A 23,798-nucleotide genomic window follows, 5' to 3' on the forward strand; every position below is an offset into this window, starting at 1 on the left:
CTCCCAAGGCAATTTGTGCAGCCAGTGGAGGATGGGCATCAGCCTCTGTGGCATGGAGTGCTATACTCATGAATCTTCTCTTCAGAGAATTTCCTCCTTTCATTCTTCCAAAGACGTTGCAGGATGCTCTTCTCATCTCCCGGAGTCCTCAAACAGGTGTTTTAGATAGCTCTGGGTGATTACTAAGTATCCTGAAGCACAACTTTACTTGTGTAGCTCCTTTATGCTGTCATCTTGCTAGTTGCTCCTAGATCTACATTTGACATGAACTTAGAATTTTCATCATCTTAAAGATTTAATACATGCAATGCCAATTCATTTATATGGTATTTTATAAAGTTAGGGAGCTAACACTAAAGGTGAATAAAATTGAAACTTATAATTTATGCAAAGAATGATCTTTTGCCTTCCTTTACAAAAGGCTAAAACCTCTTTCATAAATTATAAGACTGAATAAAGTTTGGATATTCACTCGCTATTTTTATAGTAGTTAGAGTTTCAGATGACAACTGGGGGAGTGCTGAATTCCTAGCCAGGAGATCTGTGTCACATTCCCCAATGGAACATCAACAATTGCCCAAGTGCAAGGGCAAAGACCAGTGAAGAAGGATGTTCCAATGATGAGCCCTTGATACTGATGATTATATTTATGAGCCTAGGTTCCTGAAATTTCATCTAGACCTAGAGCTGCAGGGTGCCTAAGAGTTACCTCCTGAGAACCTCCATGTTGCTCAAATGTGGCCACTATCTAAGCCAAACACAGCATGTAAATGCATTACCTTCCCCCCAGCATGGGACTTGACTCTCAGGGATGAGTGTTACTGGCACTGAGTGATTTACCACCAATTACTAACTGGTGATGCAGCTAGAAAAGGACCTTGAATAAAAAGGGGAAATGGTAATGACAAATGATTTTTATGGCTAAGAGATTTCAAAAAGAGTCAGGAGGCCATCATAGGAGTCGTGCTTATGCACATCTCAGCGGGATCCCAGAGACAGCCAAAATAGATACAACCCCAAGTATTGGTGCCCCTGAGGGCTACAGAGACACACAGTTCCTATGGTCATGGCATATGGCTCTGGAGTTCAGTGCCTTGTCAGTGAGCCCTGAGTTTGATTGAGTTGGACTCAGATATGACCTTTCTAAACATGCCTCTTCTGTTCTTTTACTAAACTTGTGATTGATGGCTGGGCTTGGTGTAGACTCAAGAGACTTGAATCACTGACCTGTCCATGTGCCAGCTGGGCTGTGAGCCTCTGCAGAGTTGCAGTTCCTACTCTTCTGTTAGTTGGACTTACCCAGGTCAGCTAACAGGGAGGTGAATATGGTCAGTCACAACACTAGGGAACAAAGAGTGCCTAGTGCCTACAACTGCGAGGAGGCAAATTGCATCCAACAACCATGTGGGATCTAAGCTCACGCTCAATTTAGAGGTGGAGGGGACATCACCAACCCAGGGTTCACAGGATGGAGGAATAAAGTATGGATTAGAGTGTACTTACTAGCATTCTACTACCGAACTATTGTAACTCTAGCAATGAAAGAAATGTTATTATTAATGTGTAGACAGTAACCATGGTAGTTGCTGGGGGCACAGAGAAGAAAGAAGATATGTGATCTGGGGGTATTTTGGGGACTTGGAGTTGTCTTAAATGATATTGCAGGGACAGATACTGGATATTATATATCCTGCCATAACCCACTGAATGTACTGGGGGAGAGTATAAACTGCAATGTAAGCTATAATCCATGTGGTGCAGCAGTGCTTCAAAATGTATTCATCAAATGAAAAGAATGTGGCACAATGACGAAAGAGGTTGTTGATGTGGGAGGAGTGGGGGTGGGATGGGTGTGGCATATATGGATACCTCTTATATTTTTTAATGTAGCATTTTTGTGATCTATTTATCTTTTTAAAAAGACAATAAAATATTTTAAAAAGAATTAAATTTCAGATGCTCTTTCATAGTTTTCAGGAAATATTTCACAGTAATGCAAGATAGTGGTGAAGTGATATATGGGAAAGTTACATGATGATATGATGATATGCATGTTAGTTTTGTAAGTTCACAATGTTTGCTATACACTTATGGTTTATATATGTTCATGTATGGAAGATAGATTTCAATTAAAAGTAAAAAAAGCATACTGACTTCTAAATTCTGGAACAACTATGATATTTCTATTTATTTTTAAAAAATCTTCCATAGCTTTCAAGAAATTTTTTTTTACATACTGAAATTTGATAATAAGATTATTAACCATCCTTATTTTAAGGCTGTTAGAAGGTTTAAATTGAGGAATTACAGGATAAACTCTGATTTTTAATTCCCAAGTCTAGAACATAGAGTTTCAATCTGTTACACATCATCCTCCCTCAACAGCTTTTGCAAAGAGATGACCTTTGTAGTGTGGCAGGTTAAAGAGCTTAGGAAAAAATTTTCCTAAGTTTCTATATCCAGATTTCTATATGACCTTTCCACCTTGTTCAACCTAATTTGGGCTCCAGAAATACGTATTCACATGTATAATATTTGATTTCACACTTTAATAAAGATCATTTAAAAATTTTCATTTGTTACTTTGATATTAACCACTCCAATGTGTGAAGATATATATATATATATATATATATAAGTGAATGAATAGAGAGATACAAACAGAGAGTTTGACACAGAAGCACAGAAATCACTGTTAAAAAATAATTTTAGCTATAAAATAACATTAAAAATCTCTTTGAAGGCTATTTTTAATTAATTTAATTTGCATTGTGACTATGCAGTTTGCACAAGAATTTTATCTTTAATTACTGGCTTATAACCAAAATGCTCCCAATGTTTTAAAACACAATTTTCCTTTGCTTCAGAACTTTGCTTATTTCCTACTTTTGACTTCAGCAGACTTTGGATGAAAAATACTAATTTAGTATACACTCACTGAGGTCATTAAAGCCTCAGGGAAACTGGTTTATTTCATGAATTGCTGCTTTTAGGAATCCCCAATGATCAAGACATGAGGCAACCCTCACTTCCCAATCCTCAAGATAACAGAATTATGGTGGCCACTGGAGTGTAAGAGTAGGTGTTCAACCCTGAGAGTTGAAAATTCCACCAAGCAGGAATTTAGTCTACACTTTGAGCCATGAGAGAAAGTAGAGTCATTGACACCACTGGAAAGAAAGGAAACAGATGTGTCTCAATTTTGCTTTCCACTGAGCCATATGGGCAGAAATTGTCATGAAATAACATAAGTAAAGGCAAGGGGTAAGGTTAGACCTGAAGTAATTATACAAAGGCAAATGAAGTTTATAATTATCAAAACAGCTGTCATAAGCAAGGAATCTGGTTAGACCTGAAGTTATCATAATCAAAGGTAAATTTAGTTTAATATTGCACTTACAATAGTAGATTTAGTCTAAATCTACCCAATTATAATTTCAGTTATTTTTATTCTGCTGTTTTATAATATAAAGTCATCTATATAATGATCTTTACCCGTACAGTTTCTAGCACATTAATACTTTAAGGCAAATTGGGTACCTTTCTTAACTAAGTCAGAAGAACTTTATTAGTAACAACTTTGCTAAGTTTTTCTGCTTTTCTAAAAGTTGAACCAAATCCACTTGTGATTTATGCATTAAATCCAATTGTAAGAGAGAATTGACATTTAAAGGCTTATTTTTACCTTACCTTTCTCCATTATCCAATATGTAACATGTGAACCCCTAATCTGATTTCCTAGGCACAAGTAAACTGACAATATTAAACACAAATTTAAAAGTTAAATGCAAAGTTAAGCACAGATTAAAACAGAAGAGAGAATTTCATACTCTTAGCATTTTCTTGGAACTTTTTAATCTTAATTGATAGCATGTGAGGTTTCTTATTTTCCTAGATAGGTTTAGTACGTGGTCTGGATCTTGATCCCTATTCACTCCCCGTATTAGTCACACCCAAGTTTAAAACTGAGAAGGCTGTTTCCAAAAGGGAGCTAATGGAAATTTGAGATGCATTTTCTCATCTCTTTAAGAAGACAAGACTATGGGGTTCTTAGCCCTCAGATCTATTTCTCCTTTCTTACACTGTTTTAAGTGGAATTAAGGTCAAATATAGAGGCTGCTCTTGGCTATATTGTGGCCACTTAGATGAACAGTAGCCAAGTTTTCCTGATTACTGAGAAGACACTACTATGGGGAGTTTGCTGGTGGACTAGAGACCATGCTATTTTTCTGGAAGAAAGAGGAAATGCTTCTTGTTAGCTGATCCAGTGTCCCAAAGTTCAAGTCTGACTAAAATGTTCACCACTTAAAATCATTTGGAGCTGATTCTCTGGTCTCACTGTCCTGAGAATTTAATGCAGAGCCCTGAAATAATTAGGCATGCCCATGATATTGTGAGATGCCTGAAAACCCTGGAGTTCAGACCAAAGTAACCAAGGTGAATTGGTGGGAGTCATTGGGAGCAGTTACCTAAACTGAAGTGTCTAAGCTAAGTCACGGAGTGCATTTGGCTGTGATCTGAACTGAAGCACCTAAGTACCTTAAAGTCTTGGGGGATGTTCAGAGTTACTGCTCTAGTTCCCAGCACCCAGGAAATCATGGAATCCTTGGTGCCAGGAATTCTCAGGGCCATCCTGGACTTTGGAGATAGACTGAATAGATTCCAGGCCAAAGCTGCCAAGCCCTGCATTGCTTATTCTTGGAAAAGAGGCAAAAAAAGCACTTCTTCTTCCACCTATTCCTACAAAGTCTTAAGAGACAGTATATTTTATGCCTCTACTGTCTGGGAGTTTCCCAAATAAACCAACTATCAAAGACATTTAAGATATTAGAAAGCAATTGTTCTAGCTAACAGGCCTTGGGGCCCTAGGGCAACCTGAAGTGATAACCTTCTCACTGTGAGGAACCAGAACTTCACTAACAAATGCATTTTCATAAACCCAAATGAGAAATTTAGTAATAGGAAATAGATTAAGTGTGGAGTCAAGGTTAATTATGGATACAGACACTGGTCTGTGACACCCTGAGAAAGGTTTAAGGGGTTGCCCAACAGCATCCACCTCAGCTCTGCTGGCTACCTCCTTCCCACCCCATCCCAGGCCAGGGAGCCAGGTGTGGTCAGTGGTTGAGTGGGCTGACAAGGTGAAGATCCACAGTGAGACTCAAGCCCCCAGCTCTCTGCCACTGTCTCTGCTGCCAAGGAGAGAGGGTGGGAGAAAGCAGTGGCAGCCAGGTCTGGAGGCAAAGCTGGTGGCAGCTAAAAAGGCTTTAAAATGTGGTTTCACTGCACACAAACCTTGGCCCAGGAACCCCTATGTAAGCAGGATCCTGCTTTGAACCACTTCCCTGCACCCCTGCCCTCACAGCCAGGGTAAAGTATCAATACCCTGGGCACACAGTGCAGATACAGAGAGATCCCAAACCCTGGGTCCCTCTCACCCACGGTGTCCTGTGTGGACCCATAGAGGATCCAGTTTAAAATAGGTAATCAAAAGAAAGCAATAAACAGGCTGTACTTCTAGTTTAACTAACTGATATCTCTTGTCCTGCCTAGGTCTGCCAAAATGTCTTGCTGGATTTTATCTAAATTCTTAGCTAAACTACAAAAAATGAATTTTAAGTGCAAGCCAGTTTAGTTATGCCAGTAACTCATTAAGGAATTGAGAGAAGAGAAATGGGAGAAAATAACAGATTATGGGTCCCAGGTAGGGAGGAAAAGGACTGAAATGAGATAAAGAGGGCTAATTTACAGATTAAAATTCCCCATTACCAATTACTAATACTTGCATGCTGTATCCAGGCAGTGGGAAAAAAAGGCAAGAATGGGGTTAGTTTGGATTTTTTGCTTGCTTTTAAACATTAATTATTGTTAATGTTGGGAGTGGAATCCCAAGTATTTGCTGTTTTGATTGATGACCCATCCTTCAGTTCCCAGAGAGGGTCCAATGATAAGGTCCCTGAAGAATATCTAGTGCTTTCTCTTGATGCTGGAGGAAATCCTGTTCTGAATGGGGAGTCTTGCTAAGGTTGTTCCAGTAGCCATCTTGTGGGGTATCCATGATCATGTGTGCTCCCTGCCAAGTTCCAGATCCATACCTTGATTAGGACTTATCCTAATCAATTATGCCACAACCCACCTCTCTGCCAGTGCCAAGATAAAGAAAAAAAAGAGAAATAAGAAATAAATACTTCTGGCTAGTTCCCTCAGCTTTCTCTGTGGCTTGTCCATCTCTTCCCTACTTTAAGCAGGATGTGCCCAGGCCTGCTTGTGGGACCCATCCTCAACAGCAATCATCTCCCCCAGAGCTGGCTGCATGACTTCCCTTCCCCCAATGTTAGCTGGGCAGTTTTCCTCTCCTCCTGGGCCCTCTTTTTATATTCCATTCTTCTCCTGTGCCTGCTGCATGGCTCCTGGTTTCCCTGGTACACAGCCAGGAATCCTGCCTCTCTAATTTCCCTCTCCTAATGGTCCTGTGACACCTTGGTTTCCCATATGCCTGGCAAGACTGCCCACCTTCCCATAGTTTTAAGAGGAATAGTGCAGTTTATACTTACCTACTTTGTCATCCTGAATCTACTAGTTTTTCTTGTGGGACTTTTGGAATTTTCTATACAAAATATAATGTCATGTATGAATTGAGATAATTTTTCTTCTTTTTACAAATTTGGATATCTTTTATTTCTTTTCCTACTTTATTGTTCTTCCTAGAACTCCAGTAAATATTGCATAACAGTGGTTTAAGTGTGCAGGCTTGTTTTGTTCCTCATCTTTAGGAGGAATGTATTTCATCTTTCACCACTGAAAATGATTTATATGTGGGAATTCGTAAATGACTTTCATTATGCTGAAGAAGATTACTTCCAATTCCAAAGTTTCTGAGTGTATTTTTTTTTAATATCAGGAAACAGCATTACATTTTTGTTAAATCCCTTTTTTGTATCAGTTGAGATGCTTATATGTGTGTCTTTTCCTTTTGTTCTACTGATGTGATATGTTAACATTCATTGAGTTTCTTTTGTTAAACCACTACTGCATCCTGAGAAAATACTACTTGGTCACGGTATCTAATCCTTTTAATATGCTGTAGATTTGATGTCCTTGTGTTTTCTTGAAGATTTCTGCATTAATATTCATAAAGGAAATTTATCTGTAGTTTTCCTTCATTGTACTGTCTTAATGCTTTGGAAACAGGATGATACTAATTCATAGAATAAGTTAGAAAGAATTCTCCCCTCTCGTATTTAATTGATGAGTTTTTGAAAAATAATTATAAATTATTTAAATGTTTGGCAGTATTCACCATGGAAGACATCTGAATCTGGACTTGTCTTGTTAGGATGTTTTTGATTATTCATCAATCTCTTTTCTTGTCTGTTGAGGTCTATATCTTGACTCCTTAGATAATTTGTATGTTTCTAAGAATTTCCCATTTCATCTAAATTATCTGATGTATAGACAAACAGTTATTTGTAGTGTTCTTTTCTAATACATTAAATTTCTGAATAACAAGTAGTAATGTCCCTACTTTCATTTATGATTTTAGTGATTTTCAACTTTTATTCTCTTTGTCAATCTAATTGAAGATTCATCAATTTTATTAGATCTTTTCCAAGAAGCAAACTTTTCTTTTTTTTTCTTTTTTGTCTTTATTTTTTTAATATTATATTAAAAAGATATGAGGTCCCCATATACCCCCACCTCCCTCACTCCACTCCTCCCCCCATAACAACAATCTCCTCCATCATCATGAGACATTTGTTGCATTTGGTGAATACATCTCTGAGCACCTCATGGTCAATGGTACACATCATAGCCCACACTCTCCCACAGTCCACCTAGTGGGCCATGGAGGACATACAGTGTCCTGTAACCGTCCCTGCAGCACCACCCAGGACAACTTCAAGTCCCAAAAACACCCCCACATCTCGTCTCTTCTTCCCATTCCCTACCCCCAGAAGCCACCATAGCCACTTTCTCCATACCAATGCCACAATTTCTTTGATTACTAATCACAATAGTTCATGAATAGAATATCAGTAAGTCCACTCTAATCCATACTCTATTCCTCCATCCTGTGGTCCTTGGAATGGTTGTGTCCACTCCACCTCTAGATCAAGAGGGAGCTTAGATTCCACATGGATGCTGGATGCAGTCCTCCTGCTTTCAGTTGTAGGCACTCTTGGCACCCTTCAACTCCTTGACCTTCTTCAACTTCATGTTAGCTGAGTGGGGTAAGTCCAATAAACCAGAGTGTAGGAACTGAAGTCTGTTGAGGCTCAGGGCCTGGCTATCACATGGTCAGTCCAGAGATTCAGGTCCCCTGAGTATATATTAAATCCCAGCACCAACTACAGTTCTGGTAAAAGTAACAGGAGAGTCTTGTGTTGGCCCTACTTCGGAGTTTGTGTTTCTGTGTGATGGAGCTGGACTCAGATGTGATCTTTGTTCACAAGCCTCTCCAAGAAGCAACCTTTTCTAAAGGAATTTCTCATATGTTTCTATGTGCTATTTCATTTGTCTTCTCTGTAATATTTAATATTTCTTTCCTTCTAATAACTTTAGTTTGCCCTTCTTATTCTAGTGCCTCAAGATATGAAATTATATTATTATTTTTAGATTCTTTTTTCCTAAAGTAGGGATCTATGTCTATAAAAATCCCTTAAATCCTTTTTTATTTTATCTCTGTTTAAGAACCAAACTTGTCCTTTATTTTCATCTGTCAGGTGGTCAAAAAGGGAAAATCCATGATCTTACAAGTATGACCTGAGATTTCAATGCAATGATGTGGATGGCATAAGCATCTAGAGTACCTGCTTGCACAAGTTACTTTGTCCTCCAGACCACCTCAAGTCTGATCCCAGATATGCCAATTTCATTATGAATGCATTCAACCTTGGCTAGTGCCAATTTATACTTTGCTAGTCTGGCATATTCCAGCTCAGAGAAGACAGCCTATGGTCACTTGATGTCCTAAGGGATCATAGAACATGATGAAGTTATTTATTGCTTATGTTTTTATTTATCTCTGCTACAGAAAAAGACCTTGCAACAAAACTTTAAAGGTATATGTTGTGATTTTTGTATTGCGGTTTTCTATAGCTTTCTATGATTTCTCTTTTCAGATGCCTTAATACCATAGGTCTGCTAGTACCTAGGACCCAAATACTAGTATCTTGGTACCACAGCTTGACCCATCAAGAAGTCTTTCATGTCCTTGAACCCACACAAAATTGTCATGTTTTTCCCATTTAGACTGATTAATATGTTTTTGGTGATATTTTTAATTATGTTTTACATTAAAAATGTTTAGTTGTTGTAATGGTTAGCCAGTCTGTCAACTCAGCCTGGTAATTGTGCCCAATTGTTTGGTCAAGGAAGCATTGGGCTATTTATAATACAAGGACATTTATGGACTTTAGTCACCAGTGACTTTACTGCATAGATAGCTGATTACATTTACATCATTCAGAGAGATTGCTGTCAGCAATGAGTGATGCTTTATTCAATCAGTTGAGTGCCTTAAAAGGGGAAGTGATTTCAGCATTGAGAGAATTTCCCAGCTAGTTTTTGGACAGTCAACATCTTACAAGAAACTCATCAAGGACCTTCATTGGACTTTCATTAGAGATCCTGGTTTGTACCCTGCCTATGGTACCTGGACTTGTGCCTCCCCATGGTCACGTGAGAGATTCTTATAAAATCTCTTAAAATTGACAGATACCTCCCTTTGATTTTGTTTCAGTAGTAAATCCTGAATAATACAGTTTGGAACCAGGGGTGGTTCTTGAGGAATAGAGTCTTAAATATGGATGTCTTAGGTGGTTCTAGGAGTTTTGTTATCGGCTCTCTACTCTAATTTGACTCAAGGGTACTAATGATTCCCTTTCCAATAATGAAAAGGCCACTAACAGTCCATAATTCTTTTTGGCAATAGAGATACACAAAATCTCACCATTGAATTCCCCTAATTCTATACTTGTAAGAAGCAAGGATCTGGGTGAGAGTGTTTTAAACTCCTTAACTGAGTTTTGTAGAGTCAAAAGGTATAATGATGCTGGCTGACTCCTCCTAGATATTCTGCATACTGTTACCAAAGAAAGAAATCAGTTAAAGGCTTCAAATTTGAAACTTAAACAGTGCATGAATGACGCAAAATTTCTATGTGTGCTCTGAAAGAAAATGTCTCCCATAGCCAGAGGCTTGAAATATCTGATTACCAAACCCAGACTCACACTGTACAAATACTGGCATTACCAAGAAAAATAAAATTTTTATACTGTAGGGTTTCTGCAGTTAAAGTAAAGGGATTGATTGGAAAGGAGTGAAACCTAGAGGATTGGGTTTGAGACATATGGGTTGATAATATTGGTGGAGACATTGAAACTCTAAACACTGCTGAGATTTTACCAAATAAGCTGGCAATGGCCTGACCTGTGGTGACAACAACTTGTCAACCTTGCATAACCTAGTCTTCAGTCAACCCCATGGAGTCAGGACCTTTTTTCAGCCCTGAGGTGGGTACCAGCAAAACTGAAGCCTGAACTGCTCAGCTTCTGGCATGCCCCCAAGGAGTCTGGATCTCCTTCCATCACTAAGGAAGATACAAGCCAAACCCCAGCATGCACTGCTGAGCTTCCAGTCTGCCTGAGGAATCTGCCTTCCAACCCCTGCCTGAAGAGATTAATCCTGCCTCACCAGAAGACTGCAAAGGAATGCCCTGAGGTTGGTAGACTGCAAGACAGTTCTTATCCTTCTCTTTACATATCCCCACCACCCCTCCTGACTTTGAGAACTACTACTAGACTAAAATCACAACAGGCTTCCAAAGGTGAAATAACAAAGTGTGACCAATGAGGAAGTATGGTATAATCTGAAAGAACTGCATGAATTTTCCAACTTATATAGACAAAAATCAGGGGAATATGTGTGGGAATTAATATCAAGGGTATGGGATAATGGTGGAAAGAACAGAGTGTTGGATCAGCCTGAATTTATTGATATGGGCCCATTAAGCAGAAATTCTGGGTTCAGTACTATAGCTTGAGGGGTTAGAAAGGGCTCTAATAGTTTGTTTTGGTGGCTGACTAAAACATGGAACAAAAGATGGCCTAGCTTGTCTGAGGTTGAGATGTCCAATTTGCCCTGGTATACAGTAGAAGAGAGGATTCAAATCCTCTCTTTAACTCTGATGTTTTTCATTCTGAATAGTAAGTAGTCATTCTTGAATATTGATATTTATGTTTCCATAAGAAATGGGGAGTTTTTGGTCATTTCCTCAAATATTTATTCTGCACATTTTCTATCCTCTTCCCCTCTGGGACACCTTTTAACACATATGCTTTTGTGTTCCACTTTGTCATTCAATTCAATGACACCCTGTATTAATCAGTCAAAGGGGTGCTGATGCAAAATACTAGAAATTGGCTGATTTGTATAAAAGATATTTATTTGGCATTTACAGATATCAGGCCAGAAGATATAATTTACTTCCCTCACAAATGTCTATTTTCACATGTTGGAACAAGATGGCTGCCAATGTCTGTGAGGGTTCAGGCTCCTGGGTTCATCCCTTGCAGGGACTTGCTTCTCTCTGGGTTCAGAGTTCATCACTTCCCAGGGCTCCAACTTCAGCATCAAACTGCAACATCAAATCTCCCACATTAAGAACTCTCTACTCTGTCCTTTGCTGTGCCTTTTATCTTTGAGTCCTCACCCCTTAAAGGGTGGGGACTCAACACCCTACTGGCACAAGAGGTTTACATAATTGCTTAATCAAGTAAACATTTGAATCCAGTATAATCTCATATGCCCAGAGGAAAAGATAAGTTTGTAAACATAATCCAATATTCCTTTTTGAAATTCATCAATAATATCAAACTGCCAGTTACCCTCTTCCATTTTTTCTATTCTTTACCCTGTCTTTTCTCCTGCCTTTTCAAGTTCATATTCTCTGTCCTTCTATTCACTAAATCTGTTCTTTACCACTTTGTAACTGTTCTTATGTATGACTAATGTATTTTAGTCTCATTCATGTGTCTTTCATTTCCATAAGCTTAACTATTTTTTTGCAGCCTTTCAAATTTTTCTTTATGCCAACCCAGTGTCTTAATATCTTTTATCTCTTTAGTCATATTTTCCTTCAACTCTTGAATTGATTTCAGACATTTATGCTATTACTATAAATTAGTTGTCTTAAATTCTATCTCTCATCAGGATTTTTTATTTTTTCCTTTGCCTGAGCCATATCTTCCTGTTTCTTAGTACAGTGTGTAAGTTTTTGCTAATGTCTAGGCATCTGATTATGTTGGTGAATTTACTATGATGGTCAATTTCTCTTTCTAGTTGGCTTTGTTTAGTGACTCTTCTTTGATATGTGGTTCAACTTATTCTAAATATTTAAGATTAAGTTATCAATCCACGGCCAGGAACTTCCTAGAGGTGCTCCAACCAGATACCTGTATGACTGGACATGAGAGCCTCCAAAAGCTTTTATTTTATTTTTTGCAGTTTTCATACCAGTCAGCGGATGGTGCTCTTCTGCAAACCTTGGCACAGAGGTGTATCAGCCTGCACTGAGTGATGATTCTGGTCTGACTAGAGCCAAAATTCAAAATGGTCTCTACTGGCCAAACTCACCAAAGAGGAAACACTCTCTACTTCCACTGCACCTGCCCTCTTTCCAGGGAATAAGATTTCCATTACCCTCTCAGTTGGTTGCAGTGTGTCATGGGGTTTACTTGATATGCTTCCTTAGTGGCAGGGGATGAATGCCAGTCATGATGACTAGTAACTCATGGATTTCTCTTTGGCCTATTCATATCTCTGTCCCTTTTCCTTCTGGGTTACTTATAGCACTCTTAGTCTACAGAGCCTAAAGCAACTCTCTTGAACAGCTTTTCTGCCCACCTCTGCTGTTTGTTAGGAGAGTTGAGCCTTAATACCCTACTCTTATGCCATATTCTCAGTCTATTGTTTGATTTTTTATATTACTCTTACCATATCTTTGGGTTGACTTCTGGACAATATTTTTTTCCTTTCTTGATTCTTAAACTAATATAATTTTTATTTTAATTACTGTAGATTTATCACATATTTTAATTTCTGATATTTAAATCTGTTTCTTTCAGTATTTCTTTGGCTTATGTACCTGACAGATTTTAGAATTCTTTACTTAGATCTTCATAAACCACCTCTGATAGTTTTATGTATTTATATGAAACTCTCCCTTAATTTATGATAAACATCTGACTAGCAGTAGACACTTATTTTAGACCATTAAACAAAATTTTATCCCAGAATGATTCAATAATTGAAGGTGAAAATTGGAAGTATCTGAAAATATGAATGAATATTTTTTCTTCTTAACAATGTGTTTATATCTGTTCACCCCTGTTCTACCAGGGTCTTCTTCAGGGTCAATTTTTTGCATGTATTATATGAATTATTCTGGTTAATCTTATTGATTATAGTATATCTTTCCAATCAAATGACAGAACACACCTCTAAAACTGCAAACATACTACTATGCTGAGAGGAAGACTTCAACATTTGATTCTTCTAAGATAAAATAACATTTCTTAGTGTACATTAAGATTTTAAGTAACCTAATCCACTACCATCCTTTTCACTCACATTAACCAACTTCTCCCAGGAACATTTGCCAGTTTTCTCACCCATTGTGCTATTTCCAGATCCAACACCATTAAGGGCCAAAATCATTATCATAAACCTTGATCTGGGACTCACGTTATTATTCCCACTTTTCCCCAAATATCAAAATATTTCCATTATTTAAGACACATTTACTTCTAATTTCACTATAAATAATTACCCCAGATTACTGATTTCCATTGTCTGATCTCCAAAGTATGGAATATATACCAGCACAGATTGGATTATATGTATAGACTGCCCTCCCAAGCATGAAATATATACCAGCACAGTCTGGATTATGTGTATAATCTGCATTGCTTCTTATTCTATGTTTTTAAATATATTTCTTATATTGCAAACGTTTTGAAATCAACTCCATTTTAAGCTACTTTGAATTCTGCTGTAAAATGTTTGGAAAAAAGGCAATAATTTTCCAAATTCCTACCCTACTTAAGTTAAACTAGATGGGCTTGGGTTAACTACTAAATATTTCCTAGTGTGAGTTTTATTCTGGAAAAACTTGAGAAAAATAGTGCCTAATTTATGCATAAACAATATATGTAAAAATTCTAGAACTCTGGCTAGCATATAGTAGTCTGAGTAAATAATTTTTCCTTCATTTTGCACTTAAAAATGATCAATAAATGTGTTTTTTTGTTCAGATACTTGCAGAAGAATTCCCTCTTTATGCTAATGATATAAATAAAATTATTTACACTGAAAACAGTGCAGGTTGTTATATTCCTAATAAAAACATGACAGTGATATCAGGGGATGAAAAATTAGACTTAATTGATATATTCAGGAATTGTATTGACATACTTCATGAACAACTAGTCAAAATATCTAAAAAATATTAAAATCCATAGGGATTTCAGTGTGTAACATCATTCTCAACAACAGAGGGACAAATCTCTCATATAAAGATGGTCTACTTCAGAGAGTTTGAGAAGATAACTAAAAGCAGGGTTGAAAATGTTAGTAATTTTCAAGTACATGTTCTGTGTGAATTTATATTCAGTCTAATCTATTAAAGAAAACAAAGAGAATCAAATTGAAAAGCACAGTTTTTATCTCATAGATGATGTTTATTTAGAAGGGATTTATATTTGAGAACATGGATTTAAGTTTATAAGATTAGGAATTCCATATATTACCAAGATTGTTATATTTATATTCTGTGGTTTTTTTTTTTTTAGTATTAGTTAAATTTATTGAACAATGAAATTAATTACAATCTGACCAAATATGTGAACTCAGGAGTAATCTTTTAATGGTACTTGGTGAATGCACTTAGCTTAGATTTTTATATTTATCTCAGTAGAAACATTTCTTTCTCTAAATATATATTTATTCAGTGATTACTGACTTTCACATCATCTAAATTTAATGATTTGACATTTAACTACAAAATGGTCACTTTATATTTCTCAATATCCCTTGTCTTTGAAAAAATTATCATATTAAAATGTCTTTTCAAGTGACTGATGTTTATATCAGAATGTTCTGAGATTTATTCTTCATAATTCTTTTTACAGCTCTTATTACATCCTTATTTCTTAGACTATAAATAAAAGGGTTTAATAAAGGAATTACTTGAGTATAAAAAATAGCAACAGCTATATCCTTATCTTCTTCTTTGACTGAACTTGGTTGAATATACACAAAAATTACAGAACCATAGAATATTGAGACAGAGAGAAAGTGGGATGCACATGTCGATAAGGCTTTGCCTCTTCCTTCTTTGGATTTCATTTTGAAAATGGTGAAGAGAATGTAAAGATAAGAGATAAGGACTGTGATATTCGTGAAGATTTGAATTGAACCTGCAAAGATGTGTACTATCAGCTCATTGATATAGGGATCAACACAAGATAACCTGAACAATGGAAATAAATCACAATAAAAGTGATTGATGTAATAAGATCCACAGAAGGTTAACCTAAACAGAAATCCCACATGAATCATGACATGCATACTTCCACCTACGTAAGCTCCTGCAGTTATCTGAACACAGAGTTTCTTTGACATCCTGGTGTGGTATTGCAATGGGCTGCATATTGCCACATACCGGTCATAGGCCATTGCTGCCAGGAGAAAGCATTCTGTAGTTTCAGAAAAACCAAAAAAATAAAATTGTACCATGCATTCATAGAGGGAAATCAGTCTGTCTTCTGAAAAGAAGTTCTCTAACATCTTGGGGCTAACAGCAGATGAACAGCAGGAATCCATCAGAGCCAGATTTCCCAGAAAGATGTACATTGGTGTGTGAAGATGACGGTTCATACAGATCAATGCCACTAAACCGAGATTCCCCACCATGATGATAATATAGATGGCAAAGAAGACTACAAACAGAATGATCTTCTGCTCTGGTTCATCAGTAAACCCTTTGAGGATAAATTCAGTTATCACAGAGTAGTTATCTTCTATCATCTCTGCTGTCTCTGTTGTTAGAGAAATAATGGAGAATTAAGATTCTAATTTAAAATGTCCTAATTTCCTTCAGATCTATATTTGTACAACAGTCAGAGGAATTTCTTCAGTCATCTTCTGTTGTCTTTTGAAAGCAGTTACAATATATCCTATATTCTAGGATATATAAATCTCCTAAAGTTTAGGTCTGTGGCCTCAAGGTATTTGCTTAGGATTTTTAGGAATATTTTGATAATTACAAAGAGAGTTCTTAGAGTAGTAGTTTTCATGTATCCATTTAAGCAAGGATAGTGCACAAATATAGGATACCCATAAGTGATGAAATACTTTCAAATAATTACAATGTCAGATTTTGTGTTATATATCCTTATATATCCTTAAAAACAATTATCAGGAGCATAAGTGGCTCAAGTGGGTGAATTCCTTGCCATATGGGATGTCCCAAGCTCAGTTCCCAGTGCCTCAATAAAAACAAACAAACAAACAAACAAAAAACAAGCAAAAGAAATGAAAAAAAAAAAACCCACAAAAACAAAGAACAGCAACTCATGGGAGCCCATTTTGCTCAGTGGTTGAGTTTGGCTTCCCAAATGCAATGTGGAGGATTTAATCCACAGCCCCCAGTAGCTCAAAAAAAAAAAAAGAAAACAAAAAGAAAAACAATTATCCTCTACATTATTTTTTCTGCAATAAAAAACTTTTCTCTATATTATTCCATTGAAATTATGTTTTAAAATGTAGCAGAGTAGATGTGTTAATTTATATATTCTAGTAATTGTCGAAAGGTCATCATTTATGAAGAGAGGACAGCTCATTGTTAGTGAAACACACCTGGAAACTCACAAATATATATTCACATATTTATTTAATAAATAATTAAATATTTCACATTTACATCGACCCAGTGTTAAACCTATGCCTCCTTTGTGGAGCAATTTCTCTAAGACTACCTGTAAACAAAATATCATTTTTTCTCCCTTTATATGAATACATTCATTTCTTTTTTTTATTTTTTAAGCAGAGATTTTATTAAATAGCAAAATTAATACTCAGTGATTACACTGATACTAAGAGTTATTAGACATAATCAAAATTCCAAATAATTTTTAAATTTCCTTTATCTGAACTGTACATTGCTATTGAGCTTAGAGTTATCATTCCTATCCTCCATCTCTTTATTTTTTTTCAAATTCTACTCAATTTATTCATTTTTTTAAAAAGATATTACATTAAAAAAAATATGAGATCCCCATTCGCCCCCACCGCCCCCACCCCACCATTCCACCCCCAATAACACTCTCCCCCACCATCATGTCACATCCATTGCGTCTTGTTCTTATTTTAAGGTTCTCTTGATGTCAAAAGTTATTAGGTTTCTGACCAAACTCTAGTAATGTGAACAAATTATTAGATTTTTAAACATCTATCATTTGTCCTGCACAATATGTTCCATAGAGATTCCTCCTAATATTTTTAGCTTATCACAAAGAGTTCCCTATTATTTGGTTACTTATTTAACCTCACTTTCCCTTGTCATTGTAGTATCTACTTATCTTTCCTGGAGATCAATGGACATAGTTTCCTGGTATTGACAGAAGCAACAGACTATTACCATAAAAAAACATTAAAATTTCTATCTTTAATATAGATTTATATTCCTTGGAAGTCATCTTTAGTTCTCTCTAGCCTTATCCACTTCCATCATATTTCCTACACGTAACAATAGCTCTTCCATTTTTGTCACTCTCCCCAACTATTGTTCACCTAATCCTCCCTCCACCCTGTGTACCACACTCATTTCCAAAACCACTATGTCCATGCTCTTATTCCTGCTATTGTTAAAATATCAAAAAATTTCCACCTATCATTTAAGGACACATTTGTGTATGTTATTATTCAGATTTCAACTAAATAATCCAGTTGGCAATGATCTCCATATTCTAAACATTCAAATATATTTTATATACCCCAAATAATTTTGTATAATCAATAATGTTTTTTTATACATTCATGAATGATTTCCTTATAAAAATGAAGCACTGGAAAAATGGTGCCATAATTCTTTGCAAAGTCCTTTAAATATTATGAAAAATGCAGAATGATTCAAACTCCACCTGCACCCTGATCATCTATAATAAGTGAACTTGTATTGTTTCTTTCAAATGACAGTAAGTTACCTCCTTGTTGTCTCCAAATTTAGATTTTAACTTTGAAGAAGAGACTAACAAGAAAACGATTCAAAAAGATCATTTTGTACAATGTGTTTTTCTTTTATCTGAATTGACTCATTCCTATGATTTTTCTGCTTCCTTGTATAAGATTTTTGAAAGCATATTTCTATACTTACAAATCTTACAAAATGTTATTTTTAAAACATTAATTGGTAAACTTTCAATCATCCAGATAAATAAACACTAACTTTCCATGCACATTGCTGTATTATTTAAAAGAAATACTATGTGACCTTACTGTATGTTTTGACATTCTGCATTATCAGAAAATGTCACTACAGTATTGTGTCTCTTACAGGTATCTGCAGTCTTCAACTTACAGAAATCCTAGAAGGATAACTAAGGGGTTGAAATCTAAGAGCAATAAAAAAATAATAAATAGATTAAACAATAAAATATGAATGGATGTTATTATGAAAAGAAAAAATAATAAGAATTTTTCTCTTACCTCAAAATCACAGGGAAGGATTTGTAATAGTTTGTCATTGGTTTTATGGTGCTAGGATTTATAGAATTTGAAAATATGTATCTTCTTCCACAAAACATTTGGTATTAAATAATGAACATTTTGACGATGACTAATAGGTCAATGTTAATGTTACATTCTTTATAGAGCAAAATATGTTTTCCATAAAATCCTAAAGGGATTTACTTGCATTGTCATCATTTTATTTCTGTGGGGAGATTTGGTCCCTAAAGCACATAAACCATGGGGTATTAATTAAAGTTTTATGAGACACTGAAGTTAATAAAATGACCATCATAAAACCTGTTTGATGATGATATTGCTGATACTGTTGTATTTATATCATTATTAAAATCTTGTTTGCCATTCTGCTCATAATATCTAAAAGGGGCAGTAAAGAGTTTCAGGCTATTTTAACGACTGACAGTTGGAAGCGGCTATAATATAGTTCATGAAAGATAATCAGGATTTGGTGGGGTCGAGACTAAATGTGTGGTGTATTCAGTCACCTCTTATTTCTATCATGGCCCCATTTTATTTTTTCATTCTTGAATTTTACATAGAATATTTTGTTATCTCCTGTATTTTACACTGTCATTCATTTTAACACCTGGCAATCCATTTCAGGAGGGATTCCAAACTTTTTGGTTGCACATGAATAGCTGTAAATCAGCTCCTGTATATTTCAAATCTATGCATTTTTACCAACAAATTGGCAAGATGCACCACAATAATAAGATATTTTTCATATTAAAAAACACAAAATATTAAAATGATATTAGGTAAAAGATGGTATTAAAGCATTTATTATATTTTATCTTTTATAATGAGCTTTTGTCTAAAAATTATTAATTCAAAAAAACACATAATGTATATGCCTTATTATTTTTAAACTCTTAGTTTACCACTATTATACAGCAATTCTTGGACATGTATAAATTCATAGTCTAATATTTCTAAATTTCTGACATAGTTGATAAAGATACCCCACACAGATACATCTGTTCAAATGGGAGAAGAATGACAGTTGTGTAGGTCCCCAGAATATGAAAGGGCTCTTTCGTGGGTTCAAGAGGTGGTACAAGCAGTCCTGTTATTTGAACCATAGGTATTGGATATCTGGAAAGAGATGTGGAGTTATGGAATGAAGCCTAACAGGAGAAACACAACCCAAATCTAGATAGTTTTAGAACAAGGACTTGCTTTCTGTAGCACAGGTGAAATGAACATGTCAAAACAAAGCAAAACAGAAAAAATAAGCAGCCCCAAATTATTCCATGAACCTGCTATGACTAGAGTACCTGAGAAGGGAATATCAATTGGCCATCATACCAGAACTGCCCTTCTTGTCCTATTACATGTTTCACTTAAAAAGTAGGTGTTGGCCCTGAGCCTCAGTAGAATTGCCACAGCTACTCTCCAGTTCATTCCAGGTTAGCTAATAGGGAGGTGAGGATGGTCAACCACCATACCAGGGACTCAGGAGACTCTACAGCTACAAGCAGGAGAATCCCTTCCATCAGTCAGGTGGGATCTAAGCCCCCTCTTGATTTAGAGGTGGAGTGGATGTGGCCATCTCAGGGTCCTCAGGATGGAAGAAATAAGGGTTAGAGTGGGGGAAAAAAGTGTATAGTTTAATTTATAAATATTTGTAAGTTTTCCTATTTGTCTTGTTACTGATTTCTAGAACAATTTTGCATGATCTCCATCTTAAAATTTATTGGTGTTTGTTTTGTGACCAAATGTATGAACTTTCCTTTGGAGGTAAAAATAAATGAAGGAATAAAGTAACTACTTATAAAAATAAATATTTTTTTAAAAAAGGTATATATTCCACAAGGTCTGGTAGTAATCCATTTTAATTTGAAAGAGTATACCATATCAAGGCTCTGGTCAGGATCAGGCATTACCTGGGCTAGAGGACTCAGGAATCTGCACATGTAAGTGGGCCACATATCGTTGTGTCAGATTATACTTCCACAAACATGAAGTTTCCTTATAACCAGCTGAGAGATAAGGAGGAAAAATGTCAAGCTTGAGTCTTGGTTGGTTAGGTTTCTTCATTCATACAAGTGAAAATTCAATGCTTCAAAATAAATCTGCCCAGCCTGCTTTGAAAAATATTAATAATAGGAAATTCTCCTTAGGGGCAGTACTGATCATCCATTTCCTTTGTATAAATTGAGTGTGGTCTGAGATAAGTACATATAGACTCTGAATGAGTCAAATGTTTGGATGTTTGTCAGTAGCCTGTGGGGAGAATGAATTTAAAGTCAAGAACCATGGGATCTGGGGAAGAGCATGTGGATGGATCTATTGGAGTGAATCTGAGAGTTAGAGATCTTTATATCACATAATAATTCCCACATGAGTATGTTTTCCAAGGAAGAGTCACTGAAGAATCACATATACAGCATTGTTAAACTTATGGTCATCTGATAGCTCAGTGCTAACTCATTGTGAACAATAATAAAGTGGTTACATTGGCTCAGATTAAGGCACATATATGTGTAACAGCATGAGTTCCCAATTTTCAAAATGGATGTAAGTCCTGTTGCTGCTAATTTTCCAACTTGTTGGAAACAAAGACCAGTATGGAGCTCCCAATTTGCAAAATCCCTCAGCTACTTAGTGCAACTGTATCCATGGTAAAAACCTTTCTATCATGAACGATGAGAAATTCATCCTTGCTGAAATCAACATATAAGCAGGTATGGGTTATCTTTCCTATATGTAAGGACTAAGGGTATACCATTATCAGAGGGCTGATAGAGTGTGATAACAGAATTGGATGAGAAAACCTACTTTATAGCAAAGGTTATGTGATACTGGATAAGATTTTCTAAAATATTCCACATACTCCAGATATTGTGGGCTTAAAAGATTGATTGCATGGCCTTTAAAAGATACAATTTTGTTGTCTTCTTGGAGTGGATGTCCCATGATGATGGACCTTCTTCCATGGTACAGTATATTCCAAAAATCAATGAACATTGTACATGAAACCATAACCTTTGTTGGTTGAAAATATGTATTGAGGAATTCCCCATATTACCCACATGGGATATTTGCACTTTCTGTTCTTACTTCTCTGAGGTGTATGAGTTTAAAGTTCATGGTAATCAGAAGATAAATGGTTTCACCAGGAAACAAGTGGCAATCCCTTTTTTATGCTTATAGCTATAGATTAATATTTTTTTTTGTTTTTTTTTTATTCTTAAAGAAGTTTTAGATTGCATAAAAGTTTCATCAACTGTAAGGAATTTCCATATAGCTCAATCCTTCCCTTCATACACTTTTCCCCATTAACAACATTTTATTATTGTGGTACCTTTGCTAAAATTAATGAACTCATATTGAATTATTGCTATAGTCTGTTGTTATTAGTGTTGATATCTAGATTCTTGCCTTCACTGTGAGAAAGATTTCAAGGGAAAGCCAACAATTAATCAGGCAAGCAGAGAATTTATTGGAGGTAAAGCAAAGCTACAAACGTAAACCCTCAGGTTTGAGGGTGGGCATTCTCAAGGGAGAGAAATGCAAAGTTCTGCCCTGGCTACAGGACTGCAGAGTCTGTTCTGATTGCCATATTTGAGACTAAGACAGAGATATTATCTGGGTCTTTTGATTTTCAAAGGGGTGTGGGGTTTGCTTTTTGGTGGTGATTGGCTTCTGGCTGCTATCCATGAGCTCTGCAGGGTGTGTTGACTGGGGGGGTTAGCTTTTGGTCACCATCCATGAAGCATGAGGTAACTTGAAAGCTAGAAGGGTGGGGTGGTAGAAGTGCTCCTCTTTCCTTTCCCTCTTTCCCACCATGTAATGATGTTGTCAGCTGCCTTCTGATAATGCACCTTGGGTGTGTGGGCTGTAAGTTCCCCTTCCTAACTTGCTGTGTTAGTAGACTGATGTCAGTTAGGAGGTACTGCCTCAGCCTGTGTGAGTTCGCAGGCCATTTCTTCAGTTTCTCTTTCTGTGGCCACTTTCCTTCTTGTGTCCAGTAGCAGTTTGATATTACTGATGAATTCCAAAAAGAAATATTGGATCATGTTTGTAAACTGGTCTTCTCCTCTGGGTGTATTAGAATATACTGAATTCACAGGTTTTATTTCACATGAATTATGAAATTATTTTTCACATTAAATAATGATTAAGATTTTGATTGGGCAATATCAATAGAATGTAGCATCCCACACATTTGGTATGCAGGGACTCACAGAAAAACCACACAACAGAGAAGGGAGGTTGAAATCTTGAGCTGGAGTCCTGGGAAGTAAATACACAGAGGAAATTTGTCATAAAGAGAGAGAAGGCCCCAGGAAGAGAAAAAAGTCATTTACCTAATAGTCTACAGTTGGCCTTGGGGAAAGATGCAAAGTCTTAGAGAGTCTCATAGCCTATAGCTGATGTTGTGAAGAACACAGGAGCTGAGTCCAGAGAGAAATGAACCATGGAAGAGAGAAAGCCAGGAAACCCAAATGCTGGCAGATATTGGTAGCCATCTTCTTCCAACATTCGCCAGAAGACTCTGGTGAGGGAAATAACATGCTATATGGCCTGTTAAATGTAAGCTTCCACCCCAAATAAATACCATTGATAAATAACAACCAATTTCTTGTATTTTGCTTCTGCACCTCTTTGGCTGACTAATACAGGTACCCATTCTATCCTGTCTCAAATCCCCTATAGCAGTTTGACATTGTTTATAAATTCCAAAAATAGATATTGGACTGTGTTTGTATACTGATCTGTTCCTCTGGGCATATTAGATTGTATTAAATTCAAAGGTTTCGCTTTACTTATTAAATTATGATTAGGGCTTTGATTTGGCCATGTCAATAGGATGTTGAGTTCCCTCTACTTGGTGGGTGAGGACTCACAGAGAAATTCACATGGCAGAGGAGAGGGTTTAGTTTTTTTTTATATTAGATCTGTTCCGAGAGTTCTGGCCACTTACCTGAAAAACTTACAGCTGGTTTTTTGGAGAGAGCAGAGTAGTTGAGCCCAGAATGAGC

At 36.3% G+C, this 23,798-nt stretch overlaps 1 protein-coding gene and 1 long non-coding RNA gene across 2 annotated transcripts in view; one reads left to right on the plus strand and one right to left on the minus strand.

The window, feature by feature from the left end:
- The window catches only part of LOC139438820 (uncharacterized), a 128,168-nt gene that overhangs the window by 43,551 nt on the left and 60,819 nt on the right, over positions 1–23,798 (plus strand). The window lies entirely within an intron of this gene.
- Positions 15,145–16,089, minus strand: LOC101427037 (olfactory receptor 5K1-like). The gene has a single exon (XM_004481090.1). It carries the CDS (start codon positions 16,087–16,089, stop codon positions 15,145–15,147), a length of 945 nt encoding a protein of 314 aa, XP_004481147.1.

This window comes from Dasypus novemcinctus, chromosome 4, assembly GCF_030445035.2.
Source record: "Dasypus novemcinctus isolate mDasNov1 chromosome 4, mDasNov1.1.hap2, whole genome shotgun sequence".
NCBI lineage: Eukaryota > Metazoa > Chordata > Mammalia > Cingulata > Dasypodidae > Dasypus > Dasypus novemcinctus.

What these genes read in the sequence shown, in the direction of transcription:
- LOC101427037 (XM_004481090.1), bottom strand. Translation starts at nt 16,089, where the DNA reads ATGATAGAAGATAACTACTCTGTGATAACTGAATTTATCCTCAAAGGG.